The sequence below is a fragment of the Macrosteles quadrilineatus genome, unplaced genomic scaffold (genome assembly GCF_028750875.1).
Source record: "Macrosteles quadrilineatus isolate MER2022 unplaced genomic scaffold, UCM_ALF_1.0 Scaffold_2__2_contigs__length_208266976, whole genome shotgun sequence".
NCBI lineage: Eukaryota > Metazoa > Arthropoda > Insecta > Hemiptera > Cicadellidae > Macrosteles > Macrosteles quadrilineatus.
The window spans coordinates 137,154,572-137,167,410 of record NW_026542595.1 but is presented as its reverse complement, the minus strand read 5'-3'; the positions used below and the strand labels follow the sequence as shown (position 1 = coordinate 137,167,410).

At 30.0% G+C, this 12,839-nt stretch overlaps 1 protein-coding gene across 1 annotated transcript in view; it reads left to right on the top strand.

Annotated features, from left to right (window-relative positions):
• The window catches only part of LOC128984944 (uncharacterized), a 90,745-nt gene that overhangs the window by 38,363 nt on the left and 39,543 nt on the right, over positions 1-12,839 (top strand). The window contains exon 2 of the mRNA XM_054404313.1: positions 7,176-7,197. Within this exon, the coding sequence (XP_054260288.1) occupies positions 7,176-7,197 (22 nt within the window). The remainder of the gene's footprint in view (positions 1-7,175; positions 7,198-12,839) is intronic.

Sequence of the window (12,839 nt, the reverse complement as noted above, 5' to 3'; positions counted from 1 at the left end):
TGTAGAGTAGTGGCGAACCCAGAAAGAGCCATCACTTTAGGCACGTTTTCCCCATAAGAATAACATGGTGAGCTTTTTTTGACCACTTTTTTAAAAATCCAGCTCTCGGCCTATACAAGCCTATATAAATGTTCAATACCATTGTATAACACTATTAAAATTTCAAATCCACATCCATTCTCATGTATATTCTCAAAATCATCAACTTGACAGTGCGAGGTTTGTACGCAAACTCGGGCATGATCCCCCATATAAAATGCATGCTACCCATATAAAATAATGTTAAATTTTTTTCTTACTTTTTGATTTTTTTATGTTGTAATATTGTTTATAATCAAAAGTTGACACCCACTACGTTTGCCAGAATTTCAACCGTTTTGCCGTATCTCAAGCCGTTTTCGAGATATAAGCGTTTTTAGACAGTTTTACGGACTTAGACGATTTTTCATGGTAAATTTTATTTGTACCCATATAAAATAATGTTAAATTTTTTTCTTACTTTTTGATTTTTTTATGTTGTAATATTGTTTATAATCAAAAGTTGACACCCACTACGTTTGCCAGAATTTCAACCGTTTTGCCGTATCTCAAGCCGTTTTCGAGATATAAGCGTTTTTAGATAGTTTTTACGGACTTAGACGATTTTTCATGGTAAATTTTATTTGTACCCATATAAAATAATGTTAAATTTTTTTCTTACTTTTTGATTTTTTATGTTGTAATATTGTTTATAATCAAAAGTTGACACCCACTACGTTTGCCAGAATTTCAACCGTTTTGCCGTATCTCAAGCCGTTTTCGAGATATAAGCGTTTTTAGATAGTTTTTACGGACTTAGACTATTTTTCATGGTAAATTTTATTTGTACCCATATAAAATAATGTTAAATTTTTTTCTTACTTTTTGATTTTTTTATGTTGTAATATTGTTTATAATCAAAAGTTGACACCCACTACGTTTGCCAGAATTTCAACCGTTTTGCCGTATCTCAAGCCGTTTTCGAGATATAAGCGTTTTTAGATAGTTTTAGACGATTTTTCATGTTAAATTTTATTTGTACCCATATGAAATAGTGTTAAATTTTTTTCTTTCTTTTTGATTTTTTTATGTTGTAATATTGTTTATAATCAAAAGTTGACACCCACTACGTTTGCCAGAATTTCAACCGTTTTGCTGTATCTCAAGCCGTTTTCGAGATATAAGCGTTTTTAGATAGTTTTACGGACTTAGACGATATTTCATAGTAACTTTTATTAGTACCCATATAAAATAATGTTAAAATATTTTTGGAAATTTAGATTTTTTTATGTTGTATTATTGTTTATAATCAAAAGTTGACACCCACTATGTGTGCCAGAATTTCAACGGTTTTGTCGTATCTCAAGCCGTTTTCAAGATACAAGCATTTTAAAACTATATTATGGACTTAAACAATTTTAGGTGTGCAAAAATGTTAAAAACACAATGAATAAGAAAGTACTATCTTCTGATGATAACAAGAGGCTTATTCTGGAAGATGACATTAATACTCTTGCTCTTAGTCATTATAAAATTGATCAAACATAAATCTATATTTGCCATTATTATTTAGCCTTTCCATTTCTATTATGAAAAAAACCATATTTAGTTTTATTCCAACTTTAGAGGAAGAGATCACTAAATTGGTTAAATGAAACGTCATTACCAACATGATTGTTATACAAATGTTTTAAAACTTAAATCGTCTTGTCTGGATAATATTAGGAAATTTACACTATCACGTAAATGTTTGTGTACTTTGCTGCAAGATTAACACAAGTAAAAACAGTCAATATTTTTATGTCGACCTTTTGAAAAAATGTTGTAATATTTGGACTATTCATGTCATCAAATACAACAACTGACTGTGACTGTGATGTGAATTTTTGTGTGTACTTGTTTACTTCATCACACAAATTTCACACTATTTTCACAAATGTCACATGAATTGTGAATTTCACTGTTACTGTGACTGTGATGTGAATTTACCTGTATTTCGTCACACACATTTCACACAATTTTTATAAATTTCACACACATTTCACACAATTTTTATAAATTTCACACAAATTTCACACAATTTGACACACATTATAAAAATTTTGTGTCAAATCACACATTATAAATTTTATAATGTGTGATTTGACACAAAATTTTTATAATGTGTGTCAAATTGTGTGAAATTTGTGTGAAATTTATAAAAATTGTGTGAAATGTGTGTGAAATTTATAAAAATTGTGTGAAATGTGTGTGACGAAATACAGGTAAATTCACATCACAGTCACAGTAACAGTGAAATTCACAATTCATGTGACATTTGTGAAAATAGTGTGAAATTTGTGTGATGAAGTAAACAAGTACACACAAAAATTCACATCACAGTCACAGTCAGTTGTTGTATTTGATGACATGAATAGTCCAAATATTACAACATTTTTTCAAAAGGTCGACATAAAAATATTGACTGTTTTTACTTGTGTTAATCTTGCAGCAAAGTACACAAACATTTACGTGATAGTGTAAATTTCCTAATATTATCCAGACAAGACGATTTAAGTTTTAAAACATTTGTATAACAATCATGTTGGTAATGACGTTTCATTTAACCAATTTAGTGATCTCTTCCTCTAAAGTTGGAATAAAACTAAATATGGTTTTTTTCATAATAGAAATGGAAAGGCTAAATAATAATGGCAAATATAGATTTATGTTTGATCAATTTTATAATGACTAAGAGCAAGAGTATTAATGTCATCTTCCAGAATAAGCCTCTTGTTATCATCAGAAGATAGTACTTTCTTATTCATTGTGTTTTTAACATTTTTGCACACCTAAAATTGTTTAAGTCCATAATATAGTTTTAAAATGCTTGTATCTTGAAAACGGCTTGAGATACGGCAAAACGGTTGAAATTCTGGCAAACGTAGTGGGTGTCAACTTTTGATTATAAACAATATTACAACATAAAAAAATCTAAATTTCCAAAAATATTTTAACATTATTTTATATGGGTACTAATAAAAGTTACTATGAAATATCGTCTAAGTCCGTAAAACTATCTAAAAACGCTTATATCTCGAAAACGGCTTGAGATACAGCAAAACGGTTGAAATTCTGGCAAACGTAGTGGGTGTCAACTTTTGATTATAAACAATATTACAACATAAAAAAATCAAAAAGAAAGAAAAAAATTTAACACTATTTCATATGGGTACAAATAAAATTTAACATGAAAAATCGTCTAAAACTATCTAAAAACGCTTATATCTCGAAAACGGCTTGAGATACGGCAAAACGGTTGAAATTCTGGCAAACGTAGTGGGTGTCAACTTTTGATTATAAACAATATTACAACATAAAAAAATCAAAAAGTAAGAAAAAAATTTAACATTATTTTATATGGGTACAAATAAAATTTACCATGAAAAATCGTCTAAGTCCGTAAAAACTATCTAAAAACGCTTATATCTCGAAAACGGCTTGAGATACGGCAAAACGGTTGAAATTCTGGCAAACGTAGTGGGTGTCAACTTTTGATTATAAACAATATTACAACATAAAAAAATCAAAAAGTAAGAAAAAAATTTAACATTATTTTATATGGGTACAAATAAAATTTACCATGAAAAATCGTCTAAGTCCGTAAAAACTATCTAAAAACGCTTATATCTCGAAAACGGCTTGAGATACGGCAAAACGGTTGAAATTCTGGCAAACGTAGTGGGTGTCAACTTTTGATTATAAACAATATTACAACATAAAAAAATCAAAAAGTAAGAAAAAAATTTAACATTATTTTATATGGGTACAAATAAAATTTACCATGAAAAATCGTCTAAGTCCGTAAAACTGTCTAAAAACGCTTATATCTCGAAAACGGCTTGAGATACGGCAAAACGGTTGAAATTCTGGCAAACGTAGTGGGTGTCAACTTTTGATTATAAACAATATTACAACATAAAAAAATCAAAAAGTAAGAAAAAAATTTAACATTATTTTATATGGGTAGCATGCATTTTATATGGGGGATCATGCCCGAGTTTGCGTACAAACCTCGCACTGTCAAGTTGATGATTTTGAGAATATACATGAGAATGGATGTGGATTTGAAATTTTAATAGTGTTATACAATGGTATTGAACATTTATATAGGCTTGTATAGGCCGAGAGCTGGATTTTTAAAAAAGTGGTCAAAAAAAGCTCACCATGTTATTCTTATGGGGAAAACGTGCCTAAAGTGATGGCTCTTTCTGGGTTCGCCACTACTCTACATTTACACTTGTAAGGGTCAATAAATATAAGAATTAGCTTTTTTAGCTTAATATCAAATATATTTATGGGAAATAAGTAAGAAATAAGGTTTGACAATTTTATAGGGATATGTGAGCAAAGATCAGGATTTTTGGTTTTGGTGGCCAAAAAATGATCCCCATGTTATTCTTATGGGAAAAAACGCCTAAAGTGACTTATCTTTCTGGGTTCACCACTACTTGGTTTAAGTTAAGTACTGATAACGAGAGGTACTCGTGGTTAATGTAATTACCACTTTGCTTTATCACTTTACATTGATTTTAGAGCTGTTTAGATTACACGTCCGTAAAATGTTGTGTAAATGAAGGTAGACTAAATTAAACACTGATTTAGACGATAAAACGCGCCTTCTGCTAAATAGTCCTTCGTTTAATTTATTTTGGCAACAGTGTTGTCACGCTTGCAGGTTTTATATGCACAGTTTGATATGCTCAAAGGTTGACTTAGGACCATTGCTTGTGACTTTTGACCAAACATTTACCAGCCAACTCAATTTCACTGAGCATACAATATTCTATGTACAGAACGAAAGTATTACAATAGTCGCTCCCGCATTCGTATTTTCTTGACCAGAGGAGTCATAATTAATGTCATAGTATCATTGAGTAGTTTTTAACTAAAACGAATTTAATACGCGTGGATAAGTTTTTGTGTCCGAGTTATTTGGCAAATGTTACAAAGATTATCATAACATAAACCTTCAAAAGAGTTTTTAAAAATAGCTATTTACGTCTATCGTACATATAATACGTTTTAGAACTACAGATACAATATTTATTACTATTGATAGACGTAGATAGAACTATAGATAGAGATATATTATTCGCTTATTTTTCAATAATATTTCCCCCACTCTAATATAGTTAGAATAATTTAAATCATGGAGCAAACAAAATGTTCATGTTTATAGTAATGTATACGTCAATGAATAATAATAAATATTTGATCATTTCAAAAATAATTATTTTGTTTTACTGGTTTAGTGTAGGTCAAAGCGTAGACATAAAGAGGGGAATAACCTCTTTATTCCATTTGAAAGCCAACGGATCAGCAATGGATCAGTAATGTATTCGATATCTCATTAATTACTAATTTATAAATAGACAAGGTTTAAGAAAAAACAATCTCGTACAAATATGTCATAAATAATACATGCCCCCTTTTTATTCCTTCTGTCAAAAGCTAAATAAGTAAGCTAAACAATAAAAGCTTCCTTCGAACATTTCTGAAACAAATTAAATAAATAATTCTAAGGAAACCGAGACCGCGATGAATACGCACTCAGTAGTAATTTTCTAAAAATAAAATCTCAACTGCCAACCTGCATAGACCTAATGTAAAGTTTTGTTACGGTACAAGACAGTTTTGAAGTGTATAGGCAAGTCAGGGTTGATTGCAGTAATGAAATAGATATTGCTTGCGGTAAGGTCTTAAACCAATTACCAAACCAACAATGTAACTTGCTTATCTGTAGAAGACGTTACCGCTCCAACCGAGGTATTGCGGGCTGAAAATTATCGATATAATTGGTCATCATAGTTGCCTCATAGCACAAATATTATGCCTCATAGCAGCTCATAGTCAGTAGCAGAGACGCTGACCCCTTGTGTAGAGATGGAAGGTCATAGGCTTAGAAGTAGTCAAGGACGCTTTCTAACACAGGACTCGGGATACAAGTTGCGGCACACGACAGCTTATCAGCTGTTATGTAGTGTCCTGAAACATTACGTCATAGTTTGAAGTCGTGCCACTACACAGGTATTATTTTTTATTGTTCATTACGCCGTGAAAAAAATCAGGGCTACTCGTTTTTAAGAATCTGAGTAAGAATAAGTTTTAAACATTGAATGTTTACAATAAATAGGCTATGTATTGTTTAGAATTAATTGTAATGTAACTACTAACTCAATTTTAATTAAAAAAATTGAAATTTAACTGTTAGTAGTTAAAGTATAGGTATTTTTTTATTGTTCATTACGCCGTGAAAAAGATCAGGACTACTCGTTTTTTGAGAAGAATCTGAGTAAGAATAAGTTTCAAACATTAAATGTTTACAATAAATAGGCTATGCACTGTTTAGAATTAATTGTAATGTAGCTACTAACTCAATTTTAATTTAAAAAATTTAAATTTAACTGATAGTATTAGTAGTTAGGTAGTTACAGTGTATTAAAAATATATTTGTAAATTGTTCACTTAAGGGTAAGGGACCCTTTCACTATCAATATTACTGTCAAAAATATTGAAAGGCCAATATTAACAGTTTTGATGGTAGATTTCAAGACATTGAGGTATTCTTCGATACAAGTAATTAATACATCAATATTATCTTTTTGTCTCATTATTATTGAGTAACTTTTACTGACAGTAATATGGATAGTGTAAGAGAACCTTAACATATAAACTAGTGATTATATATTAAGAAATATGTTTGTCCTAAAAAAAGTACTGTAATTTGTAAGCACTATCTGAACGTTTAAGAAGAATTAAATGAACTAGTAGCACTACCGTGCTGCCCTTTATCCACTTACAAAATGAACACGAAATAGTAAATTATTTACTTTTGGCTACGAAAGACCTATTATTTTCTCAAAAAAACTTGTACCTATTAGATTATTTTTGCATTTATTGAACATTAAATTTAGTTTTACTTTGTTACAAATGGGTATGGTGAATTTAATATCTTTATCACTTGCTTATCTTGACCTAATCGCATTTTTATATTGAAAACACTTCAGTGGCATACTTATGTCAATGAGTTTTAAAGTTTGATGTATATTAGCTCTAATCATTGTATTTTTATGGTTAGTTGTTATACAATTTAATAATTATTTGTTGTTTTCTAGGTTGACTAATCAGTGTTGTTCGGTAAGTGTGTAAATTAATTCGATTACGTAATTAGTAATTTTTGTTACTGCTGTATCACACTGGGGGGTGAGCTGGTATAGTGGTTAGAGCGTGGGAGTTCGGTTCCTGGGGTCCCGGGTTCAAATCCCGCCCAATCGCCAATGAATTTCATCAAAGTGATATGCCGCAACTCCTAGGTCTAGCCTGACGTAATGTGAAAAACAATTTCGGGCTCGTGCCTAGCGTCCTAGGACAAAAAACTGCTTTGTCACAAACAATAATTCATTTCAAGTGCGTTAGTCTCTTTGGAGACAACGTGGAAATCAATATCTCTCCAGAAGCCCCATTTTTCTTCATCGTTACAATGATTAGGTCTCTATTTGCTGCGAGAGGTTCAGTTGAAAATTGCTTTTTGATGAAACATACAATAGGAAATGTTCTGCTGGGAATCATTTAGAACCTTTGTGCTGTCGTGGTTTTGCTCAAAATGTTACAAAAGGTTAAGCTCTAAGTTAATCTTTTAGCTGTTAAATAGTGTTAACATAATGAACATTTTTAAAAGTACAATCAAAACCTACTTTATAGCTTATCAAGATCATTTAAGACTTTCACTTGTAAGGTTTAGTTTTTCATAATTTGTTTTACATATTTCTCCTACAAACCAATGAAGTAGACTTTCGAAGTAAAAGAAAGCCACATACTAAACTGAAGTAGCTTACATAGGTACCATATTTCAAAATTTGTTAACCACCATAACAAAGAAGATAGATAAATGGATGTGATTCTGTTATAAATTCATATTATGTACTGTATATGAAACACAATACACAATAATAGTGTATCTCATACACAAGAATAGTCGAGTGATCGTTTGCAGGTTGGTTTAGCGTCCAATTCTGAAATAATTGTCCTTTCACAGAATATCACGAACAAACTCAATATGTAAAGAAAGTGACACTACCTAACAACATTACTATTTGTAGCAACATAATAAATAGTCTAAGTAAAAAAGCACGATTTTTTGAAAACAATTAAGAGAAAATTAATTTTACCATCACATAGTGAAATTTTGCATTTTAAGATTTTTACCTGTTTTGTTAACGCTATAAAGAAATAATAAAAAGTAAGTGGATTTATTATTTTTTTTTTATTAATGAAGAAACTAATCGGGAGTGTAAAGTGTATGGACGAACAAATCGGGATAAATTTAAATACTGTGTGTCAATGAATCATGTGCTTAAGGGGAATAAATATTTATATGAAACAAACCAAATAAATCCAGTGCCCAGTGCAGGCCGTTAATAACGGTTGGATTGATATGGCCAAATCCATGAGGGACAAATAATGTATTTTCAGAGTGGAAACAGACTGCATAGGATTTTCTTGATAATATATTCGTTTTAACATTGCATACCTTCGAATACATTTTGATATTAACATTAAATTCTAAAAGTTAATTGAAATTCTTTAAATTAACAGTAGATTAGTAAGCAGTCTAGACATTATTATTGCATAAGAATATTAATTTTGCTTGCACAAATTCAGACATTGGTCCAAAACCTTTACTCAGAAAGACTTAAGAGTATTTCAAATTCTTTCTTGATGCATTTAGAACAAAAACAAAAATATTTTTCCAAATATTTTTAAAATAGAGCATTTCAAATTCACTCCTTTTGGGCGATTAAAATGTTATAGTAAATACACCTTTGACAATAAATAATAAAAGAAACAGTATGTGTGTATGATTATTAATTAAATCTACATCAATAAATGTGCAATAGCTATTTTATTGTTATTATTAATTTTACGTCATAAAACAAATTAATTCTCATGTTGATACTTTGTGTTCATTAAACATGTGTAATTGAAAACCAATTATTGGAAAATGGGAACGGAGCTAATTAATATAATACTATCCAGGTTATCATGTAATTTTGTTTATCATTATTGCTACTATTAATTCTGCAGGAATATCCGTGGTTATAGATTTATTTGCGGGAAATCCAAAACTCGGTTTCATCATTCACTGTTTTAAGCAGAGAGGTGTTCTTTTGATGAGCTATTCGTCGGTAAACCACTTTTGAATTTGATAGTTTTGTACACAACTTCTGCTTTAAAGTGGGGTAAAGTCGAAGTAAGTTGATACACAAATATGTATTGTATACAGAAATACACAGTCTATGGAATCATAGTTAATTCTGAACAGTTGCAGCTCATTTAGCTAATCATGTGTTAAACGAACAATTTAATCCTTTTGTTCACGAAGTGCTATTAATTGTAAATATATACTTTGGAATATGCACATTGCATATTGCTATTTATGTAGCACCAAAATATTTTTTATGTGACTTCTTTTCTTGAAGATTTAACATATTTGGGATATTAATCATACTCTGGGGATGATAAATTTTCATATGTACATTTTGAATATTAATTTTCTAAAGCAGCTTTTATATTATAGTTTCTTATTTCTGAATTTCTCAGATATAATTACACATTACTTCCTGCCGATATTTGTTTAGAAACATTAAATCAACAAGTAAATATTAACCGGGAAAATGATTTAAAATCCAAATTATTAGTTTTAATTAATACATATTGACACCATAGGCTGGTTATTTAAGGCTATCAAACGCCTTAAATAACCAGTAAAAAAGCGTAAATGAATATCGAATTAGTTATAAAAGAATTCATACATCAGTTTTATTGCAGTTATAACAGAAATTCATTAATTTGAAATTCACTTCAACAAACAACTGAGTTCAAGTGAAACCATAAATCACATTCATTGAAAGTTGATAAGCATTCAAACCTGAGTCATTCTCTACTGAGTGCATCCATCAACTTCAACCTACGATCAGCTGTGCCCTTGACAGATAAACAGCTGATAACAACTGCAACGTTGCCAAGTCGTGCAGTTATCATATCATCTGCGGTTAATCCCATTGTAAACATTGTTTGTATATTTTGTTATATCCTTAAATGCTTGCCAATAAAAGTTTACAGAAAACATTGCTACACATTAGTGATGAATAAAACTAGAAATTTTCAATATTGAAAAAGTGGTCTTGAAATTCAACGGTCAATTGCGAAAACTTTACTTGCCTGGTTAAGGTTATCAAAATAAACCCAGTTAACAAGTGAAATAATGTGAGAAATACTGACATTACACCCTAACATACGTAAATATAATAGCAAAATTTTACTTAAATGTATCAGTTTTATAGACTTGAATAAAAAAGAAATTAAACTTATAACAAATTAAGCTCATGAGACTGACAACGTTAATATAAACATGACAATAACGACTAATTAAAATACAGAGAAAAATATAACTACTTAATAAGCTATAAAATAAAAAGAATTTAAGCGCATGACCTTAATATTATCGCGCATGAACACGATCCTTTAAAAATTATCAAAATTCAACAAATATAAAAATAAATAAAATAAATAATTTATATAGCAAAAATTTAGTCTACCTTATATGCAAGCCCTAGTATAAGAAAAAGGCATAGTGGAGATGGAAGAGATGTAACAAGGATTTCTACTTCTAAATCCGGCAAAGAAATTAAGGAGCCATGCTAATTGTTCTACGTAATTTTACATCTGTACCATTATCTCTCCTAATCGGCAAATCCTTATTTTACATTTATGCGTTTAATATTCTATAAAAATAGTGATCACATTTTATGTATACATCACACAACCTGAACGGTATTTATGTCAGTTTTAATATGTTAGTGTATACAATTAGTTTCAATAACTTCAAAATTTATATAAGTAATTTTGCAGGTTTACATACATGACAGAAAATACGTATGATGTCAAAATATTTTCTAGACCCAACATGTAACGTATTTTTACGCAACATTAGTACAGCGGCAAAGTAGTAGTTCAAGAATTCCAAGAGCGTTGAGTTTCATTTCTAGAAAATTCCGAGAACGTTCCATTAAGTCACATAGCCGCTCTTAGCTCCGAAAAGAGATGTGTTTCCCTTAAAGATGATATAGTGCAACCAGATTAAAAATATAATATAAAAAAATTTTAATCTCTCTGTTTTTTTTCTGTACTGCATTTATCATAAGCTGGATGAGGATTCCAGTTTATTCAATTATATTTAATTATTTACTTATATCTAATGACTCTGAAAATTTGTTTTTAAATTACCCTCGGTTCAAAATTAATTTGATCATGCAAAACAATTGATATAGATAATGTGTATAGAATAACGATTCGAATGAAATTAATTTTAATTTTTGTATCATTAAGTCTCTTGGATATATTTTCCAGCATTTCGTTTACAATAGGAATAACATTCGCTGAGGAAAAAGAGACTATCTCCCTTTGCATATGTTAGGAATGCATCTGCCAACATAGCATTTACTTTCCAAGTAAAATGTTTGCTCTGTGTTTGAACCTTTTAAGCGATCAAAAATTCAACAGTTTCATATTTGAAATTCACAAAGAAGTCCGTTTAGATGACACAACAATGTCATATTTTTAATTTAAATCATGTTATTCTATAGCTTTATTTATTTCTGAACTATTAGTAACTGGTGGAAATGTCGGTAATACCTGATACCAAAGAATAATTAATTAAACATAGCCTTCCTGAACATGAATAAGTAAATACTCCTGGGAGAAGAATTTAATCAAAGGAATTATTAGTTAATTTATCTGAGCTTCTTTCTATCCCTAATAACCTGTCACGAAGCGATGCGGCCAATTTCATTGTTAATTTAAATTAATTCTTTGAACTATCTACAATGCTTAAAACTGTCGTTCCTATGATTTTGGGGGACCCTGTATATCTTAGATAAATAGTCAATGGTAATTTAAAAGTTAAGGTAAGCTTTAGGTTAGATCATTAAAAGGAGAGGCCCACAATTCTAACTGTAACAACGAAATGATGTCTGATATTTGAGTTGAGGAGATATTGTTACTTGGAGTGGTGCTGAAATATAATAACGAGGGTCAAGTGTCTTGAGCTCCGTTTGATAAAAGTAAATTTCACTGAATTGGACCATCACGGAATGTTAAATGGGTTTTACAGAAATCAAATATTTTTTAACGAATTTCCCATATAAGTGACTAGTTAGTGTATTACAGTATTACCGTATTACTCATGGTAAGACCTCGACCCGGGACATCTTTTGACCCTAAAAACATAAATTTAGCAATTTCTTTCCAAACCATTTTGTAAAGCTTACAAAAAGATTCCCATGTTATTCTTATGGAGAATAAATAAACTATTTGTTTGCTTGTTTATGAGCATATTTTGATTAGATTTGGAAAATGCATTTGTTTCATACTAAACTATTTACATTAAAAACAGATTTTTACCCTCCCGGTTGCAGCAAACCTAGAGTACTCGTTAAACTAATGCTATTTAAATAGGGAACAAATGTGATATTTTTAAGGATATATTTTAGTGTAAATCCAATTAGGCAAATGGGAATTCGCTTAGTCTGCAGGTAATGTTGCGGCGGGGTTATTATATTTTAATACCTTCTTAAGAAATAATATCTAAAATCACTGTTTAATTGAAGCACATTATTTAATGCAGACTTTTTTAGATTAAATATAGCTATGTGTAGTTCAATCTCCTCGTTATTATGTGGGAAAGTTGGAAAGTCCTACATCAATAATGGTCATATTCT